At 40.2% G+C, this 22574-nt stretch overlaps 1 protein-coding gene across 1 annotated transcript in view; it reads left to right on the forward strand.

The window, feature by feature from the left end:
• Braf (B-Raf proto-oncogene, serine/threonine kinase) overlaps window positions 1–22574 on the forward strand; it is a 125241-nt gene that overhangs the window by 39175 nt on the left and 63492 nt on the right. Inside the window, 3 exon segments of the mRNA XM_027391530.2 lie at window positions 9241–9504; window positions 20347–20450; window positions 21144–21246. Coding sequence (XP_027247331.1) covers window positions 9241–9504; window positions 20347–20450; window positions 21144–21246 — 471 coding nt within the window.

The raw sequence follows: 22574 nt of genomic DNA on the forward strand, positions 1-22574 counted from the left end.
GGAGAAATGCCTATGCAAACCCTTTGTCTAATTAAATTGGATTGTTTGGGTTTTGGTTACTGAGTTGCAGTTCTTTTTAAAAGTTAATTTGTTCATTCATTCATTCATTCATTCATTCATTCATTCATTCATGTGTGTGTGTGGGCCAGAGGATGATTTTCAAGAATTGTTCTCTCCTTCCAACTGTGTTGGTCCTGGAGGTCAAACTTAGATTGTCAGGCTTGTAACAAGTACCATTATCCACTGAACTATTGCCAGTCCTCTTTTTATACTCTTTTTTTTTTTTTTATGCCTAAGAGTATGGGTGACATTCTCATTTAAATAGGCTTATGGCCATATCATAATGCAAAATTTATTTAATCCAGCTTCAAGTCCAAAGTCTCTTCTGAGACTTTAGGTCATCTCTTAATTGCAACCCCCTGTAAAGTCAAAAAGCTAATGACATACTTCCAATATATAATGGCACAGAATTTATATTACCATTCCACAAGGCAGAATGGAAGCATGGTGAGAAAATACAAGATCAAAGCAAAACCAGCCCCAACAATATAAAATTCTGTAGTTCCTATGTCTGATGTCTGGGACTTAAATGGCTCAGCCCCACCAGATTTGGTAGGTGAACTCAAAGCCCTGTATGTGGGTCTGGATGGTAGCTAATTTAATCAGACTGGGCTTCTGGGACTGCCCCCATCATGTGAAGGGTGGAGCCAACTCTTCTACACCAATGCCAGCGAGGCCAGCTCTCCTGCACTCATGGTGAGGGATGGGACCATCTCTTCTGAGTATGGGGCCAGCTCTTCTACTGCAGTGGCCATTGAGGGCCTGGGAGGGTCAACTTTCCCAAGGCCAGCAAAGGGCAGTACCCGCTCAGCATGGCCCTCAGATTTCAACACGCACGGTTCATATAGCCTCTGTGGTAACATGGTCCATAGAGACCAACACAGACCCCAGCTGCAGCAGGACCACAGACCTAGACATAGCCTTTGGTAGTGGCTCAGGCCCGATGTCACCAGGGCCCAAGTGGCAGAACAGGCCACCCAGATCAGTATTGGCCCTGGCAGCGGCATGGCCCTGAGACACCAAAATGGTCTCAGGTAGCTGACCAGACCCTGGGTATTCACACAGCCCTTAGTGGTAACAGGAGCCATGGACATCATCTCAGACCCTGGCTGCTATAGGGCCACAGACCCAGACATGGTCCTTGGCAGCAGCTCGGGGCACTCAGATTGGTATGGCCACAGGTGGTGGCCCAGACCTTGGGCATTCTGTGGCCTTTGGTGACAGCATAGGCCACAGACATCAACATAAACCACAGCTGCAGTAGAACCATGGACCCAGACATAGTCCTCAGCAGCAGCTTAGCCCAGATGTCACCATGACTTCAGGTGGTGGCCCAGACCCCAGCATGTGCATGGTCTTCAGTAGTAACAGGAGCCATGGACATTATTAGCACAGACCCTGGCTTCAGTAGAGCCATGGACCCAGACATGGCCCTTGGCTGCAGCTCAGGCCCAGACATGACCATGGCCCCAGGTGCAGCACAAGTCACTCAGATCATCCTGGCCCTAGTGGCAGCATGGGCTCTTGGGCATCAACATGGACTCAAGTGGCTGTCCAGGTCCTGGACATATGCTCAGTCTTTAGTGGTAACTGAAGCCATGGACATCAACACAGACCCTGGCTGCAGGGCTACGGACCTAGAACATGGCCTTTGGCAGCAGCTCACACCCAGGTGTCATCATGGCTCCAGGTGACAGCACTGGCTACTCAGTGTGGTGTGATCCTAGCAGTGGCAAAGCCCTCAAACACCAACATTGCCACAGATGGTGACCCAGACCCCAGGCATCCATGAGACTTTTGGGGGCAATATGGGCCATACACATCTATACAGACCTCAACTGCAATAGGACCATGGACCCAGACATGGCCCTTAGCAGCAGCCTGGCCCCGAATGTCACCATGGCCCTGGGTGGCAGAATAGCCCACCCAGATCAATATGACACAGCTGCAGCACACCAACATGGCCTCAAGTGGCAGGCCAGACCCCAGGCATTCGCCAGCCCTTGGTGGTAATAAGAACAATAGACATCAACTCAGAACCTGGCTGCAGTAGGGCCATGGACCCAGACCCTTAGTGGTAACTCAGGCCGGGATATCACCATGACACCAGGTGGCAGAGCAGGCCACTCAGATCAGAATGGCCCCTGTGTTGCTTGTTTTTCTTTCCTGCCAGGTTGGTCCTACAGCCGCTTCAGCCCTCGGTAAGCACACGGACTCTAAGCTATAAAACTGTTGGCCAATGACTAGGACTTCTTCCTGGCTAGCTCTGTCTTAGTTATTAACCCATTTCTGTTAATCTATGTATTTCCACGTGGCCTTATCTTACCTGAGAAAACCTGTTGTGTCCTTTCTTCCTGGTTTGTACATGGCAACTGTTCTTGCTGGCTCCCTTTGCCTACCTTTCCCAGTCTACCTTTCTCCTAGTCTCCTCACACCACCTATCTTCCTGCCTTATTGACCAACGATGTTTTATTCATCAACCAATAAGAAAAACATATATACAGAAGGACATCCCCCGTCACTCCTGTGGCAGCACAGCCCTCAGACACTAATATGGCCACAGTTGCCTACCCAGACTCCAAGCGTCCATATGGCCTTAAGTGATAACATGGGTGGTGGATGCTGGCTGGGATAGACCCATAGACCCAGACATGGCCCTTGGCAGCAGCCCAGGCCCAGGCATCACCGTGGCCTAGGGTAGCAAGCAAGCCTGTTCCTCACCTGGCCTTAGCTTCTTTAGTTCCGCCTCTTTCCACAGCACATGAACTAGTCTACTTCTCTTTCTCTCCTGTTTCTCCACCATATATATTTACACATCATAATGGTGCCTATCTGCCTGGTGCTTGCAAGGATGTCTTCAGCCAGCCCGAGCCATGAGGACCCAGGTGGGCTTGTGTCCCTCTTTTGATTTTAATGTTGAGACAGCATCTCACCTAGCCTGCATAGGCTGGCTTTGAACTCTCTCTGTAGCCTAGTGCTCATTTGATACCTTTGATCTTGAAAATAAATTTAAACACAATGTTATTTTCAAAATGAATTAAATGTTAGGAGATTTGGGGATTCAGGAAAAATGGAAAAAGAATAAGTATTATAAAGAATGTGAGATTCTGTTTTTTAAATGTTCAAATTGAAGAACCAGGCAATTAAAAAAAAAATTTTTGTGAGTACATAATAAAACTAACAGGTGGCCTAGTTTTATTATTTTCTGCAGCAATGGACTGTAATATGAGCCCGTATTATTATTGTTGTTGTTATTTTATATTATCCCTTAGTAGCCAGTTTGTTTTCTAGTAAGAGACAGAAAGGGGGTTGGAGTTGAGGAGGAACTGGGAGTGGTTGAATAATAGGATTTTACAAAAATTGGAGTTTAGCAAGCTAATCAAGAAAGAACAAGAATTAGATAATCAAAGATGGAATTGATGATGGTGTAGGAATAATAATTCATAACACACAGGAAATAATACAGTTAAGTCCCAAGTCTAGGAAGGTGTTAGAGGTGTTCATGCTGACCTGAACCTATTGACGTGCTAGTGAGATGTAAAGACAAGGTGGAGCAGTGTTCACCCAAGGGTGTGGACATTCCAGACTGTGATCCTGGCATCAGTTAATCTTTTGTAAAGTGCATGGTGTGAGCGTCTCTTAAGTCTTGCAGACAACAGAAATAAATGCCTTTAGAGAGAAGATATAGAAATTTCTATGGCAGGGATATTAGAAGAGTAATCAGATTTGACAGTTAGGATTACAGTGGCTGTGATGAAATACCATGAGCAAAGCAACTTACATATCCCTAGTCACAGTCCATTGAGGGAAGCCAGGGCAGGAACTCAAATGGCAAAGAACCTGGAGGCAGGAGCTGATCCAGAGACCAAAAAGGAGTGCTACTTAATGGCTTGCTCCTCAGGTCATGCCCAACCTGCTTTTTTTTTTTTTCCCCCTTTTATTGAAAATACTTATTCCTCATCTAATATATCCTGATTATGATTTCCTCATCCTGGCTCTCTCTCTCCTCCTCCTAGATCCTCCCCACTCGCCCTCCCATCTAGATCCCCTTCCCGATTCTCATTGGAAAACAGTCTTTTAAAGGGATAATTTACTTTTTGAGAGAGGTTCCTCTGCGTAGCCCTGGTTGTCCTGGAACTCACTCTGTAGACCAGGCTGGCCTTGAACTCAGAGATCTGTCTGCCTCTGCCTCCAAATGCTGGGATTAAAGACCTGTACCACTACCACCATCCAGCTTTTCCTGAGTCTCTTAAAGGTATCCTATCTTTTTTTTTGTTTTAGGTTTTTTTAATTTAAATTAAAAACAAGGTTGCTTTACATGTCAATCCCAGTTCCCTCTCCCTTCCTTCTTCCCCTGCTCCCAACTAACTCCCTATCCCATCACCTTTCTACTCCCCAGGAAGGGTGAAGCCTTCCATGGGGGAATCTTCAAAGTCTGTCATATCATTTGGAGCAGGGCCTAGACCTTCCCCAGTGTGTCCAGGCTGAGAGAGTATCCTTCTATGTGGAATGGGCTCTCAAAATTCATGTATATACCAGGGGTAAATACTGATCCACTGCCAGAGGCCCCATAGATTGCACAGGCCTCCTAACTGACACCCACTATCAGGGGGTCTGGAACAGTCCTATGCTGGTTTCCCAGCTATCAGTCTGGGGTCCATGAACTCCCCCTTGCTCAGGTCAGCTGTTTCTGTGGGTTTCTCCAACCTGGTCTTGATCCCTTTACTCATCACTCCTCCCTATCTGTAACTGGATTCTAGAGTTCAGCTCAGTGTTTAGCTGTGGGTGTCTGCTTCTGCTGCCATCAGCTACTGGATGAAGGCTCTAGGATGGCATATAAGGTAGTCATCAATTTCATTATCGGAGAAGGGCATTTAAGGTAGCCTCTAGACTATTGCTTAGATTGTTAGTTGGGGTAATCCTTGTAAATCTCTGGACATTTCCCTAGTGCCATATTTCTCTTTAAACCTATAATGGCTCCCTCTATTATGGTATCTCTTTTCTTGCTCTCCTCTTTTCTTCCCCTGACTAGATCTTCCTGCTCCCTCATGTCCTCCTCTCCCCAACTCTTCTCCCCTTCTTTTTCTCCTAACTCCCTCTCCCTTTCCCCCCATGCTCCCCATTAGCTCAGGAGATCTTGTCCCTTTCCTCTTCTCAGGGGGACCATGTATGTCTCTCTTAGGGTCCTCCTGTTTCCTAGCTTCTCTGGTGGTGTGGATTGTAGGCTGCTTTTGCTCTATGTCTAAAATCCATATATGAGTGAGTACATACCATCGTAGTCTTTTCGTGACTGGGTTACCTCGATATGGTTTCTTCTAGTTCCATCCATTTGCCTGCGAATTTCAAGATTCCATTTTTTTTTTCTGCTGAGTATTAGTACTCCATTGTGTAAATGTACCACACTTTCTTTATCCATTCTTAAGTTGAGGGGCATCTAGGCTGCTTCCAGTTTCTGGCTATTACAAATAGTGCTGCTATGAACATGGTTGAACAGATGTCCTTGTTGTATGAATGTGCTTCTTTTGGGTATATGCCTAAGAGTAGAATTGCTGGATCTTGTGGTAGACTGATTCCCATTTTCCTGAGGAACTGATTTCCAAAGTACCTGTACAAGTTTGCACTCCCACCAGCAGTGGAGGAGTGTTCCCCTTTCTCCACATCCTCTCCAGCATTAACTGTCATTAGTGTTTTTGATTTTGGCCATTCTGACAGGAGTAAGATAGTATCTCAGAGTTGTTTTGATTTACTCATGCATGTGGAGATTAGAAGACAACTTTCAGGAGTTGGTTCTTTCCTTCCATGTGGGTTCTAGGGATCAAACCCAAGTCTTGAGGCTTGCTCAGTTAGCACTTTTGCCTGCTGAGCCATCTTCTAGCCTAGTGAACTCCTTGAGAAATAGAAAGTGCCACATTAAAATCTTTGATTGTGCCTGGTATAGTTTCCTAAGTGTTGAACTATGTCTATTTCAGGTGGTGGAGAACAATAGTAGACCATGGGCTAAAGCAATTCCACTGTCTGAAAGAACTGTGACCATTTCTATCCCAATTAACCATGACTTTACTTTCAATATCATTCTAGTCTTAGAATTTGGTATTTTATATGTAAGGTTGTTTGACTTTATAGCCTTTGCAAATGAGATGTTTATTAGGCCATACTGTTAGTGGCCCAGAGTTTCCTGTGGTTGCAGAGTATCAAATCAGTTCTTAATTGCTAAACAGCATTTGAGGGGAAGGAGGTGATTAGGAGTCTACAATGAGAAAAGGTTCTTTAAAAAACAAACTACTTTAACTGATAACTGTTACAATAAATCTTTCTGCCAAAAGCCGCCTGAGCCCCACTGCCACGTGTGAGCTTTACACCAGCCGCCCGCCCAAGTTAGGCCCAAATGAATACACAGAAACTTGTATTAGGTACAAAGCTGCTTGGCCAATGACTAGGATTCTCATTTGTTAGCTCAGTCTTAATTATCATAAATCTATATATTTTATAAGACTTATCTTATCAGATGCCTTATTGGCGTCCCTCCTTGCTGGTGGATCACATCCTGCTGCTGGAGGAGGTGAAGGGGAAAGAGGGACCCTTCCTGATTCTCCTTCACTTAAATATGAGTCTCCTTGCTATGTCACTTCCTGCCTGGATCACACTTCTCTACTACATTTCCCAGAATCTTCTTTGACTCCTAGTGCCGTCTACTTGCTGTCTCATTGGCCAAACAGTATTTTATTTAACAATCAATAAGATAAACATACACAGAAGTACTTCCCCCACCATCTCCTCTTTTCTGTCTAAATAAAAAGAAGGGTAACTTATCTTTTATAATAACTGAAGAAAACTATAACCATAACTATCTGTCTTTAACTCTATCAAAGACCACAGAAGGATAATATATAAACTCTAGAATTGACAGAGACATCTGGACAGTCACCCAAAGTTCCTCTGTAACACTGGGGCATCCATCTTCAGCCCATAGGCCACAGTGTGTCTGGCATACTTCTCCATTTTAACAGGAACCCTTTAGCACTGTCTTGTTTTGTAAGTTCAGCAGACATTTTCTTGTGGGTGCTGCATGTCCAGTTTATTTAGCAACAAACAGTCCAGGCAAGAGCAGTTTCTTGCCCAAATGGCTAATCTTGCCATGTTGAAAGCAAACTCCATAACGAGTTTCTTTGATGCCCATCCTCCTTTCTGACATAGTTGGTGTACCAGGAGCAGTTGTGTCTCACTGCCAAGAAAAACCCTAAACCATTTAAATGCCATATTTCTGTAGGTCTTTGAAAGGTTTGAAGAATACCTAACCATCTCAAATACATCTCTGTAAATCTAGAAAACCTAACTAACTTAATTATAAGTTCTGACTATTATAAGTAACTATATTATGTACTTAATTATGCATATCATTTTAAAAGATCTGTATAAACACAATACCTAAACAAGAGGAGACATATACATATCACAAAATTGACCTTAAAGTTGTATCAATAAATGAAAATCTATACCAATGCAAAGTATTCATTCCTATATCCTATTTCCCTTTTTTTCTTTAAAAAAAATTGACTATGCTCATTTTCATTTATAACCAACCCCATTTAAATGAAAACAAACATTTATAAACAATATTTGGGAATATGGGCGTCGTTCTTTCTCAACTGTTTCCCGCTGATTGAGGGCAATGTTCATATCATTGGGATCATGATAAAACATAGAAACCTGACCAAGTCCTTGTTTTTGTAGTCTGTAAGGCTGTATCGTCTCAGCTTTAGGGGGTCTTGTTTGAGCAAACCATATTAGTCTGGAAGGAATCCACAGCTTTTGATTTTCTGTGGAAATACAAGCAAAACCTTTATTTCTAAGTAGCCTGTCCTTAAACTTAAATTTTGAAGTTAGAGCATTTTTAAAATGTATAAATTGGATTAATTTAGCAGCATTTATAATCAAATGTATTTTAGCAGCACTAAGTCTTTCCTTGGCAGTCAAACAATTTAAAGACAACAGTATGGCATTTAGTATCCAGCTTCTTTGTGTATTTTTCATCTCTAGGTGGCTTTTTATTATCATACTTTTACTTCCTTTTGTTTCTTTTTTTTCTGAGTCAGGGTTTCTCTGTGGAAATCTGCCTGCCTCTGCTTCCTTCAGCAAATCCTACCAGCGTGCGCCACCATAACCGGCTACTCTATTTCCTCCTGTTACTTTTTCTCTCACAAGCCTACATATATTTTTAAATGTAGTGTAAACCTTTAGAGGTTTTTCTTTATCTGGATCTGACTTTATCATCTCAGAAATGCCAAGTCTAAACTCCAGAAGCGCCTGGATGGCGAGAGCCTATGGAAGATGTTCCAATGCCTCTCAGCAGCCCGAAAGGGCAGGCTGTGGCGGCAGGATTCCCTCTTTCTCCGGGAACCTTGGGGCCTGGGGTCATCCCACTTCTGACACCATTCTGTTACGATAAATCTTTCTGCCAAAAGCCGCCTGAGGATAACTATAGCTATTTCAGAAAGAAGATAGTAGCTACAAATCCTCTAAACCCCAGCAAGGTCTGATGTAGACTCTGAGACCAGTGTGATCTGGCTCTCGCTCTGGCACTGTGTAACTCATTTCGGAATTTTAACGTAACTATAATAACCGCTTCCTTTACATTCTGTCTCTGTTCATATGCACGCACTCATATGTGCATGCTCATATTCATCATGCACGAATATTATCACTTCATATTCAGAGTCACACAAATGGAATCATCCATTTTTAAAAAGTATAACAATGTTGTTTATTGTCAAAGTCTATGAAACTTGATATGCCTGCAACTGTTCTGGAAAATAGTATATAGAAGAAGAGACAGACATCTATCCTTGATGCAATGTAATATTTTATGTATATATTGTCTTGTACTAAACTTGTGGTTTGGAAAATAAATTACTCTTTGACCAGAAAATTGGGAAATACTGTTTTTTAAATTAACATTTAAGGAGCATGTGTATAAAACATACTTAGGTTGTTTCCCAATGTAATAAACTATTGTCCTATAACATTTTTCCATTGAAAAGGGAGAGTGTTTGTAGCACTTTCAGTACTTTGTAATTTGTAGCTTAAAACCCTGTTTTAAATTATAAAGAAGTTATAATCAAAGACTGAAGTCATATGTCTTTTGTGGATGTCAGAACAAACTCTATGTCCTTTATTTTATAGGCCTATGAAGAGTACACCAGCAAGCTAGATGCCCTCCAGCAAAGAGAGCAACAGCTGTTGGAGTCCCTGGGGAATGGAACTGATTTTTCTGTGTCTAGCTCGGCATCAATGGATACCGTTACATCCTCCTCCTCTTCTAGCCTTTCAGTGCTACCTTCCTCTCTCTCAGTTTTTCAAACTCCCACAGACGTATCACGCAACAACCCCAAGTCACCACAGAAACCCATCGTTAGAGTCTTCCTGCCCAACAAACAGAGGACAGTGGTGAGTTGGTGTTTATTGTAATCTTTGCTATTTCTGTGTGTTGAACATTATCCCTGTATGTTCAGAGCCATGTAAATGTAGCCACCCATTTCAAACAAGCATAGAAAAGGCATGATTGTTTTGTGTCAGAGTCTATATAGTTACCACATTTCTTTTTTTTTTTTTTTCTTCTTTGGCTTTTTGTTTGTTTGGTGTTTTGTTTGTTTCTTCTGAGAGAGGGTTTCTTTGTGTAGCCTTGGCTGTCCTGGAACTTACCTTGTAGACCAGGGTGGCCTCAAACTCACAGAGATCCATCTGCCTCTGCCTCTAGAGTGCTGGGTTTATTTAATTATTTGTTATTTTCTTAGACATGGTTTCACTATGTAGCCATAGCTGGTCCAGAACACACTATTCTGTATATCTGGCCTCCAACTCACAGCCTGCCTCTGCCTCTCAAGTGCTGGAATTAAAGTTCTGTCCCACCACACCTGGCAGTCCATCAAACTTGAATGGCACTTAAATGTAAGTAACAGTTAAGAGATGTTAGGAGACTAGAGAGACGGCTCAGTAGAGGAGCACTGCCTGCTCTTGCAGAGGACCTGACTTCAGTTCCCTGCACTGTGTGTTGAGCCACAACCATGTGTAATTCCATTTTGGGGGGATTTAATGCCCACTTTTGGCCTCCAAGAATACCAGACCCACATATGGTGCCTTTTCAAACTGGCAGGTAAAACACTCAAAAGCAAAAATAAAAATGATTAAATCTTTTTTTTAATGATCTTTTATTTTAATTAGAAAGAAATTATTTTACATGCCAATTCCAGGTCCCTTTCCCTCCCCTCCTCCCCTGCCCCCCCAACTAACACCCTACCTAGCCCATACCCTTTCTGTTCCCAAGGGAGGGTGAGGCCTTCCATAGGGGGTCTTCAAAGACTGTCAAAGCCTTTGGGATAGGGCCTATGCTCATCCCGAGTGTCTAGGCTCAGGGAGTATCCCTCCATGTGGGATGGGCTCCCACAGTCCACACCTATGATAGGGATAAGTATTGATAAATCTTTTTTTTAAAAAAAGAGGTGATTAGAATTTCTTGATTTAAGCTTGTATCAACTAAGATTCTTTCCTCTGAGTAATTGCTATTCTAAGTTCTCAGAAGTTAACATTCAGTACACTTAGTATTTCTCTTCCTGCTTATATAACTTCTATAACTTCTTAAAAATTGTTGTTACAAGTATTGAGCTAGTAGTAAGTAGCTCATACCTTTAATCCCAGCACTGAGAGGCAGAGGCAGGCGGATCTCTGAGTTCAAGGCCAGCCTGGGCTACAGAGTGAGTTCCAGGACGGCCAGGGCTACACAGAGAAACCCTGTCTCGGAAAAAAGAACAACAACAAAATACCCACAAAACCAAGTATCATTAGATAAATTGTAAGAAACATTTAAAGCTGTAAAATCTGCTGAGTTATTATAGATGATCTGAAGTCTTCAAGTTGTCAGCCTTAATAAATAACATTTCTATAACTTAAGCAAGTAATTTTTAATGTATATGGCTGCTTTTCAAATAAGATGTACATTATTATTTTTATGTATATATGTGTGTATGTCTGTGGGTGTCCAGAGAGGGAAGAGAAGGCCTTAGATTCCTAGCGACTGAAGTCATAGGTAGTTTAGTTGTGAGTTATCTGATATGGGAACTGAATCTGTCTTCTAGAAGAGCAGCCAGTGTTTTTAACCACTGAGACACTTCTCCAAGCTTATATGGTTGCTTTTAATAAAAAGTTAACAAAAAGTTCCAAATCAGCTGAAATCAAAGTAACATTCATTTGCTTTCCCTGTGAGACAACAGAAATTCAAGGTGCAATTGGTGTTTTTCCATGTTCCAAAATTCCTCTTGACTTTAAAAAATGTTACTATAAAGGGATGCCTTAGAACCCAGAATTTCTGATTAAGAACTAGCAGAGTTGCCCACTATCTGCATATGGATTTTGATCTTCCTTAGAAAATAGTTTTCAAACAATGATCAAGTGTATTTGTATACACTTTCCCTGCGTTTTCTTCCAGAAAGAGTTGTGATAAAGCAGAATAAACTCAATTTATAAAACAAATTCAGTTCTCTTACCCTTTTTCCTTTTTTTGTCATATATAGACTAATTAAACTTGCTGTTCCCATACTTCCTGAGTAATATCCTTGTGTTATTATTTATCTCCTTAAACAGGGAACATGATATAAAATTATTTGTAGATAGAAATTCTATCTCTGAAACATCCTATGTTATAAAAAGTTTATGGACACCCATCCCCTCTTCATTTTTAGTTGCCTATACTTACGAGCAGAAAGTAGAGAACATTGGGGCTGGAGAGATGGCTCCATAGTTATGAACCCTGGCTGCTCTTGCAGAGGACCCTGATTCCATTCCTAGCACCCATGTGGCAGCTCACTCACAGCCATTTGTAACTAGTTCCTGGGTGCCCAGTGCTCTCTTCTGGCCTTTGTAGGCACTGTATGCATTTGATACACAGACACATATGGAGGCAAAACAGCCATACACACCAAATTAAAAAATAAATGTCTTTTAAGAACAATATGGAAAGAGTTTAGGGTATTGGTTGCACAATGGCATGAATATTAACCTCACTGAGCAGTTAATATTTAAAAATAATTAAGATAGACTTTGTTGGGTGTATACTTTAGTTTTAAAAGGAACAGTATGGTAATTATATGCAAAGTTAAAATACCCCCTAGCACATGACCCAGCCATTTTACTCTGAAGTGTTTATCCAAGCATGAAAAGTAAGGATTTGTAAGTAAGTGTTACTTTGATGTTCTGTTTCTCATAACTCCAAATTCCAAATGTCCATCAGCAGATAAACTGTTAAACTGATCCTTGGTGAATATACCTGTAATCCCAGCCCTTGGGACAGAGAACCAGGTAGGTCAGAATAACTTCAAGGCTAGCTAGAGGTACAGAATGAGACCCTGTCTCAAAAGTAAATTAAAAAAAAAAAAAAAACTAAAAACAAAATAAAAACAAAAACCTAAAAACAAAACAAACAGGAATTTCAAAAGAAATTGTGGTATATCTGTACAAAGAACATCATTTTAATCGAAAGAAAAGTTACCAATATTCCCTGCATTCACCATAGATGAATCTCAAGAAAAGTTTTCTGTAGAAAAGAAGACAGACAAAAATGTATACATACTTTGTAATTCCACTTACATAAACTTCTGAAATGTACTCTTGGTCATATGTAGTGGTAAATGCATATAATCCCAGCACAAAATAATTAGAATATTAAGTACTGTATTTAAATATAGTTGTCATAATTCTTTTTTTTTTTTAACATGGGGTCTCAAAATGATTTTCCTTTACATCCTATGCTGATCTTGAACTTGAGACCTTTCTACCTCTGCTCCCCACAAGTGCTATGATTACAGGGATTTCCCAATATGCCCAGCCTAGGGTCATTCTTTTTTGCTTGTTTGTTTGTGTTTGTTTGTTTGTTTGTTTGAGACAGGTTTCCCTATAACCACCCTGGCTGCTCTGGAACTCATTTTGTAGACCAGGCTGACTGTGAACTCAGAGAGAGATCTGCCTAACTGCCTCCCGAGTGCTGGAATTAAAGGCATGAGCCACCATACCCAGCCTAGATGTCATTCTTAATATAATATGCAGGTAAGCCGTGAGCATGCCAATTAGAGAATATATACTTTTTTCCGAGGATACCCAGAGATAGGATCTCTCATTGATTTGGAACTTACCATATATAGTAAACTGGCTGGCCAGCAAGCCCGAAACATGTACTATTCCTTGCCTTCCCAGAGATAGAATTACATGTACATGCCACCACATCTAATTCTATTTGTGTGACAGGGTCTCTGTATAGCCCTGGCTTTCCTGGGACTTGTTATATAGACCAGCACTCACTCAGCTTCCTGAGTGATGGGATTCAATGCATGCCACAACTCCTGGCTCACATCTTACCTTTTTAAATGAGCTCTCAACGTTCAGGTCATCATGCCTGTGTGGTAAACACTTCACTTCTGAGCTCTCTCCCCAGCCCTTTGGGTGTTTTTGAAACAGAATCTCACTATGTAGTCCAAGCTTGCCTTTAATTCAGGCTAAATCTTCTGCCTCAACCTCCTGAATATTAATTAGAATTATAGGCATGAGCCAGGCGCACTGGGGAAGCAGAGGCAGGCAGATAATCTGTCTGAGGTCAGCCTGGTCTACAGAGCTAGTTCTAGGACAAGCTCCAAAACTATAACAAACAAAAACAAACAAACAAACAAACAAAAAGAGTAGGTGTAAGCCACCATGCCTGGCAGAAGACTTGTAAATTCTTTACAACTTGTTACGTTTTTATTGCTGTGATAAGGACCATGACCAACTTGAGAAGGAAAGGGTTTATGTGGCTTACACTTCCACATCACAGTTGAAGGAACTCAGGGTAGGAACTGAAGCAGAGTGGTGGGAAACACTGCTTACTTGTTTGTTCCCCATGGCTTCTCAGCCTGCTCTCTTATCCCACTCAGGACCACTTGCCTGCCCAGGGAGTACCACCTCCCACATCAAGCACTAACCAAGAAAATACCTTCATTTCAAGGCATTTTCTCAATTAGGATTTTCTATCCCAGATAGGTCATACTGAATTGTCAAGAAACCACCCAGCACATAGTCTCAGTTGTTTTTTAACTCAGAAACAACTCTTGCTAAAATGACATACTTTGAAGTAGCTTATTCTGATCTTTGTAACCACTTAAAAAAAAAAAAACTACGAATACCTATTTTACAGGCAAATACTACAAAACATTTAAAGAATTGTAGAATCCCAGTCATAAACTGTATATTCTTGACCACAAGGAAAGAAAAACAATAGGTTGTGGGGTTTTCTATTTTTAGATATTTGGAAAGTTCTAAATACTTAGGAAAATATTAAGAACCATATATTAAATAGCTCCTAGTCAGCTACAATGAGTAAATTGTTAATATTTGCTTCATATTCTCCATATACAAATTACATGTTCTTATCAATTACATTCTCCTATTGAACATCCTGCCCCTACTAAAAATAACCGCTATGATAAATGTGATGCACATTCAGTCACATATGTATGTACCCATGTTAGTATTTTGTTTTTTACTTGATAAAGTAGAATAGTACCAAATGTATGAGATGTCCAGGATTTTACTCAAAATTTGGATTTCAAGGTGTGTGTTTATATGTGCTAATTAAAAACAAATTTTATTTATTCTAATGAATTGTTATCAGCTATTCCATTTTTTTAAAAGATTTTATTTATTATGTATCCAACATTCTGCTTCCATGTATGCCTGCACACCAGAAGAGGGCACCAGATCTCATAACGGATGGTTGTGAGCCACCATGTGGTTGCTGAGAATTGAACTCAGGACCTCTGGAAGAGCAGTCAGTGCTCTTAACCTCTGAGCATCTCTACAGCCCTCAGCTATTCCATTTTTGCTTATCCTTCCTCTGGTAGATATCTGGTGGTATTATTATCACTACTATTATTATTGTACACAGTGTTAAAATATAAGTAGCTTTATATAGGACTAAGAACAGTACCTGGGGACAGAGAGTGCATATGTAGTTCACAGGTTCTTTTCAATACTAGTTTTATTAATTTGTGTATGTGAGTCTGCAAGAGTTCATTGCACCATGTGTATACAAGAGGCCAAGGAGGAGAGAAGGAGTTACAGATTGTAGTGGGCCACCATAAAAATTCTGGCAACAGAACCCAGGTCCCATGGAAGAGCAATAAGTCCTCTTAACTGATGAGCCATTTCTCCAGCTCCTAAAATTACTAAATTAATTTTAGCATCTTTTTAGCTATGTGAACCCAACTAACCTTTTTTTTATTATTATTTATTTACTTAATGACTAGAGTACTGCCTAATACTTAGTATATGTTCTATACTTGCTTTCTAAAAAACAAATCTTTGTGTTTATCACACCTTGAGATTAGGGACCACAAATGCCTATGTAGTTGGTATTAATCCCAGTTATATCTAAGATAAATGAATGACAAAATAAACGATGAGCCATGATTGAATGCTTTAAAATCATTTCCTGGGCTGGTGAGATGGCTCTGCGGGAAAAGTGCTTGCTACAAGTCTGATGAACTGAGTTTAAATTTTAATATTCTCTTGGTGAAAGGAGAAAAGCAACTCCCTGAATTCCGAATATGTACACACACACACACACACACACACACACACACACACACACACACACACACCATTCAAAAATAAAAATATATAAGTAAATGAATGTAAATTTAAAAATAAAACTATATCCTATTATATGTGTTAAGTAAGAACTGTTAGTGGAATAGAGGAAGATAAAGCAAAGTTGCTTTGATTTTAGCTATTTGCGTGGCAGGGAAATAATAATAAAAACTTAAATTCTTACCAGTATAAATAAGTGGGTTTAAAGAAGCAGGTTGAGAATAAAAGGATTTATTATTCCGTAGAATAAATGGTACAGCCCCAGGAAATATCCTCCCTCTAAATTTTTGACCACAGTGAAACAAAAACCTAAGGTGTACATTTTTTGTAGGCAGAAAGAATAATATTGGTTTCTCAAAAGTTCTAAGCTTTCATAACAATGAAAGGGCTTCTTTTGTCCTTGGGTAAGTTTTTTAACTGATTGACCTGTTTTGATTTGATTAGGACCAAAATTTAGTAGTAAAAGATCCCACCTTTGTAAATCCATTTGTTGGCTCTGGGTCTTTACAAGTTAAATTCAATTTGCCCAGGAAGCACTTTAATTCTAACATTGTCTTTACTCTGTGAAGTGTTTTGGGGTATAGAAAGAGGTTCTCTTTTAATAAGACTATGTTGTAAGCATAGTTTATCACAGTCTTCCTTAAAAACAATATGATTGGTCTAACAGAGCTGAAAAGTATTCAACATCAAGATTAATTATCATAAAATCAGAAAGCTGTGTCTTAGTTAGGGTTACTATTGCTATCATGAAACGCCATGACCAAAAGCATTGGAGAGGAAAGAGTTATTTGGCTTAAATTTCCACATCACTGTTCATCATCGAAGGAAGTCAAGACAGGAACTCAAGCAGGGCAGGAACCTGGAGGCAGGAGCCAATGCAAAGGCCTTGGAGGGTGTTGCTTATTGACTGTTCCTCATGGCTTGCTCAGTTAGCCTTTTTACAGAATCCAAGACCACCAGCCCTGGGATGGCACCATTGATGGCAATCACTAATTAGGGAAATGCTCTGCAGGCTTGCCTACAATGCAGAGAGAGAGAGAGAGAGAGAGAGAGAGAGAGAGAGAGAGAGAGAGAGAGAGAGAGAGGAGAGAGAGGGGTATATACTATATATGTATATACACATTTATACTTTTTTTTCTTTTCTTTTTTTTTTTTTACTTTTAAGTGGATGAATGTTCTGCTTTTCATGTATGTCTGTTCATCATGTATGTGCCTGGTCTCTGTGGAGGTCAGAAGAGGCCATCAGATACCCTAGAACAGGAGTAACAAGCAGCTGTGAGCCACTGTGTGGGTGCTAGGAATTGAACTTTGGTCCTCCGCAAGAGCGGTCAGTGTTCCTAACTGCTGAGCCATCTCTCGAGCCCCTACAGTTTAGTCTTAGAAGCTTTTTTTTTTTTTTTTTCCAATTATGGTTTCCTTCTGTCAGATGATTATAGCGTGTGTTAGGTTGGCATAAAACTAGCCAGCACAAGCTATATATTTAAAGTTGTGTTCAAATCTACATACTGTTTTACATATGTATTCTATGCCAGTTTATTTAAGGGCTAACTGTATTGTGTTTCTATAAACCACAAGCTTGCCTTTGCCCTACCAAGCCGATGATGTCACATCTGTAATTCAAAATGCTGACAAGCAGGAGGACAGGAATGCAGACTAATTCTTGGGTACATAATGAGTTTGAGGCCAGGCTGGCCTACATGAAATCCTGTCTTGAAAAGAAAAAAGGAAAAAAATGAATTACACTATTAAATAATTCAGTGCAAAACATTTGTGATGTCCAACCAAAAGACTCCTTGAAGTTTTGAAAATAACTTTGCCCTATGGAAGAATTTAAACATGTGTAAAAGTAATGAATCCTTAGTCAATGATTATTTCAATTTTTTATGATAAAGTTTGAATCTAACTTTTTAGGTGTGAATTTTCCTATGGCAAGTAAATATAAAAATGAGGACATACATTGTTATTGGCTCACCAACACGAACTCAGGGCTGACATCCCTCTGGCTGAGGCCTGAAGTAAGTTTCCCCAACACACACATGTAGTAACAAGTCTTTTTTCTGTCCCACCAGCCTGCTCCCAAAAAGTGATGTAGAGACGTCCTATAAATTATGAAAGCTTGGCCTATAGCTTAGGCTTGCCCCTGACAAGCTCTTATAACTTAAACCAGCCCATTTATATTAATGTACATTCTGTCACGTGTCATTACCTCTTTTCCACATTGCACCTCCAGTTTCCTCTCCCTGTCTCCTCCTCCTCTTCCTTTCTCTCCCTAGAAATCCTGCCTAGAACTCCTCCTAGCTGTTGACTGTTCAGCCTTTTATTGCACCAATCACAGCAAATACATCTTCACACAGTATACAGATATCCCACAACACACACGCACACACACCTTTGCTGCCAGACACTTTACAGCATTCACTGGGTTTAGGCTCTAAACAGCACTTCAGTATTATGCTGGGAAACCATCTGAAATGAAAAACACAAAGGTTTAGAAAATGTGGCAGTAAATAGACTGACTAGCACACAGATTTGTATTATGACAATAGAAAACTGTCACTTCCTTCAGCCTTAGCTGGGAGAGTATATAAGCTGGGTGACAGGTTTTTTAGTGATCTTCATGTATCCATAAAAGCAATAAAGGTTTTTGCAGTTTCTGGTGGGTAGACAAATGCACACATCCATCCTCCACAAATAATGAGAATTGCTTGTGTAAGTCTAGTTACTTTCTGAATACTTAAAGTGATGAGGGCCCATGCGCTCATGACAGACTTGAAATAGGGCCTCACTCTGTTACCCTACCTGGCCTGGAACTTCAGAGATAGACCCTGTTGCTTTTGCCTCCCAGGTGCTGTGCACTACATGGTTTCCATGGTTTCCATGATTACATTAACTGCTTACATGGATCCTACCTAGTGCAGCTTTCTAGATTGTTCCCCCTTCAGAATTTAAATTCAGCTGCTTTACATTCAGTTTGATTCTACTCCCAACCCTAACCCCAAATATAAAAGTTTAAAATTTTCAGAAACTTTGAGAGTTGGGGAGTAAGATAAAGTGATTGACGTGACTGCAGTAGTTAATCTTATACTACCTGACACCCTTTCCTTCTGTCTTTCCTAATAAGTACTACTCCCTGCTTTCTCACTGCCTTCCTTTAGTCTGTCAAATTTGCCTCCGTAGATGAGGCATGGGATGGGTTTAAGCAATAGGATTAACTGTCTTTCCTTTGCCTTGTCCTCTGCTCCCAATGCCATCTGTACTTCTCCCTATATGGGCTTTATTCTACCAGTATATATTTTCTCAGTGTTCTAGGAAATATGCATTCAGTTGGCACACTCATTGGTTTTCCAAGACCGGGTTTCTCTGTGTAACAGTCCTGGCTGTTGTGGGACTCACTCTTGTAGTCCAGGCTGGCCTACAAGATCAAACTCACAGAGAACCACCTGCCTCTGCCTCTCGAGTGCTAGGACTAAAAGTGTGTGCCACTACTGCTTGGTGACACATCTTAGCTACAGTAAAAACAGGAACATCTGTCAACCAAAGTCTGTGTCTCAGTTTAAAGAATTCAGGTACTGTTTAAGAGGCCATATACTTAGTCCTCAGCCTGTTGCTTTCATAGCAGCTGACTAACACATGTGCATCATCAGTTGCCAGAAAAGGTTATTGGTAGCTCAACAGTAATGTGAGGTTCTAGAGAAGGGCAGGTGCCCACAGAGAGATACTAGTGAACTCAACATCACAGGTCTGTCTCTGGCTGGGTGGGTGATGGTGTTGTATATGCATGTGTGTATGCCTTCGAGTGCATGAGCTTGTAGAGACCAGAGATCAGTGGGAGTGTCTTTATCCCAGTGAGACAGGGTCTCTCTGTGAACCTAGATTGGCAGGCCAGTGGCATCCCTTGCCCCAGGGTCTACACTGGAGTTAAAGGTGTACACTGCCATAATCAGCTCTTTAGTGGTGCTGAGGACCCACACTCAGGTCCTCATGCTTGAGCAGCAAAACCACTACCCACTGAGGTCTAAACTGATTTTACAGCTACATAGGGTGGCATACACCTGTGCTTACAACAGTTGGAGGCTCACATAGGAAGATCTAGAGCTCCAGACTAGCCTGGGCTACAGCAGTCACTATCTCAAAAAACAACAAAACTTTTTATTTTACTTTGAGTGTTGACCTCTAAGTGTTGTATGTAGTATAGAAAATACTATTACATTATCTGTTTGTGTGTGTGATTTTAATAAAATACTTACCAATCCCGTCCCTGTCCCCTCCCCCCTTTAACTTTTGAGACAGGCTCTGTGTAGTCCTGACTGCCCTGGAGCTGACAATGTAGACCAGGCTGTTCTTGAACTCACAGAAATCCTGTTGTTTCTGCCTCCCAAGTACTGAGATTAAAGTTATACACTACCATGCCCAGCCTTAATTTCTCAAGTCAGTAAAATAATAGTTACCTGATATAATTTCCCTTGACTAATAAGTAAATTATAGACATAATACTGTATCTGACTGAAGGAATCCACATGATATTTTAAAGGTGTTATAAGATGAGTGAACGAGTTTTAAGAAAATTATTTGAAAGAAAACCTCCTTCCCTTTTACCTCTTCTGCACATTTGTGTCCTAGGTACCCGCAAGATGTGGTGTTACAGTCCGAGACAGTCTAAAGAAAGCACTGATGATGAGAGGTCTGATCCCAGAATGCTGCGCTGTTTACAGAATTCAAGATGGGTATGGTTTGTATGTGTTGTGTGATTTTCTTAAAAGAAATGAGACATAAAGCTTTGAGTCTCTTTTATAGTCTTTATCCAGAAACTGAAAAAAAAAAATCAACCTCCAGGTGGCTCAGTGAGAGCAACTGTCTCTGACTCCTGATTGCTGGGATTAAAAGTGTGAGCCACTACCGCCTGGCTTTGTTCTTGTTGTTTGTTTGTTTTTTGTTGTTTTTTAAAAAATAGGAACAATCTGGTTTTAGCTATTGTAGGTTTTTCCAGAACTTACTTAAGAAAGGAGTGAATATATTTACCCTGCTCTTTGTCTAAGAGTACTACACTTATTAGAACTGAACTTAAAAATTAACACCTAAATTTCTAATGATGGGGAAACCAAAGAGCCAAACCTCTTTAGTATTACCTCCTCCGTAACCATGTTCATATCTTCAGTATGATGTTTATAAATATTTTGGGGTACAGTAATCAAGAAAGGGCTGGAGAGATGGCTCAGAGGTTAAGAGCACTGTGTTCTTCCAGAGGTTCTGAGTTCTATTCCTAACAAGCACCTGTTGACTCACAACCATCTATAGTGGGAGCTGATGCCCTCTTCTGACATAAAGTTGTAAATGCACACAGGGCACTCATATACATAAAATAAATAAATAAATCTTTTTAAAACAAAAAGAAAGGTTTTGCCTATTCTTTTTTTCAGAGAGAAGAAACCCATTGGCTGGGACACTGATATTTCCTGGCTTACTGGAGAAGAGTTGCATGTAGAAGTGCTGGAGAATGTCCCACTTACAACACACAACTTTGTATGTACCTTTTCATTTTTGAATGGTCAGAGATGGTTGGTTTCTTTTGAATGTTTTTTTTTAATTTGGGGAATATGGAATAGTGACAAATAATTTTGTGATTGATAGTTTACCTAAGTTCTGTCCTTTAAAATCTTGTGTTTAAAGAATTTTATTTTAATGTTTATTCTTTGTGAGTTAATAAACATGTAGCATGTCTCTTAAAAAAACAAAAATTAGAGACTGGAGAGATGGGTCAGCGGTTAAGAAGAGCACTGGCTGTTCTTTCAGAGGACCCAGGTTCAACTCCCAGAACCCATGTGCAGCTCACAACTGTCTATAATTCCAGTTCCAGGGGATCTGACACAGATACAGATATACACACAGACAAAACACCAATACACATAAAGTAAAAAATAAGTAATTAAAAAAGAAGAAAAATTGGCACAATGTAAAAGTCTATCTATCTAGAAAAGTGAAATTTTCCCAGCAGTCAGCATCTGTATAGATGAGTAGGTAATTGTATGGTTTTTTTGTATATGCAAATGCATGGTGATCAGCCCAAAGTTTACTTTTTCTCTTCATTGCTGCCCATTCTTCTCTCTTTCTTAAGGGAAAACTGGGGTCGTGCTATGTGATAGTCCTCATTTTTAATTTTCTCATCCATAGGACTTGTGAGTGTTAATCTATTTTAGTACTAGCATTATTTTTGGAATGATTGTCTAGTAACCTATAAAAATAGAAATCTGGTATTTTTCCTCAATTAATACAAATACAGATTTTTTTATATTTATAAAGTACTATGTGCCAAGTTAGACTGCCAAATCTTGGAACACATATGTTTGAAGAATAAGGTAATAGATGGTAAAGTAGAATAGTTGGGTACTGAACTCTGCTTGAGATTTTTCCATGTGTTTTTTGCACACCTAGCTTAAGTTAGTTATCAGCATCCAGCAGTCTCCTAATCACCATTGCCATTTACCATACATCTTTAGATATGCTTAGATTCTAGAATGAGCTTAAGCAATGGCCCAGAAGACATAATAGATCTTTTTAGGTCTACCTTTATTCACAAACGTATCTTTATAGACATGGTTTGCTTAACATTCACACTCAAATGCATAACCCACTTTTTTTTTTTTTTTTTTTTTTACCTCTTCAGATGTTCTGCTCTCTTCTCTATTTCCCTTCCTTTTCCCCACACACGTGTATATTTGTATGTATGTATGTGTATAGAAAACCAACCAGATACGCATAGTTTGGATATGTATAAATAGCAGGAAGAAAACAGTAGATAGGCAAGTGAAGGAGATTCAGGAATTCATGACACAGCAAACTGTCAGTGAGTA

The sequence above is a fragment of the Cricetulus griseus genome (assembly GCF_003668045.3).
Source record: "Cricetulus griseus strain 17A/GY chromosome 1 unlocalized genomic scaffold, alternate assembly CriGri-PICRH-1.0 chr1_0, whole genome shotgun sequence".
Lineage (NCBI taxonomy): Eukaryota > Metazoa > Chordata > Mammalia > Rodentia > Cricetidae > Cricetulus > Cricetulus griseus.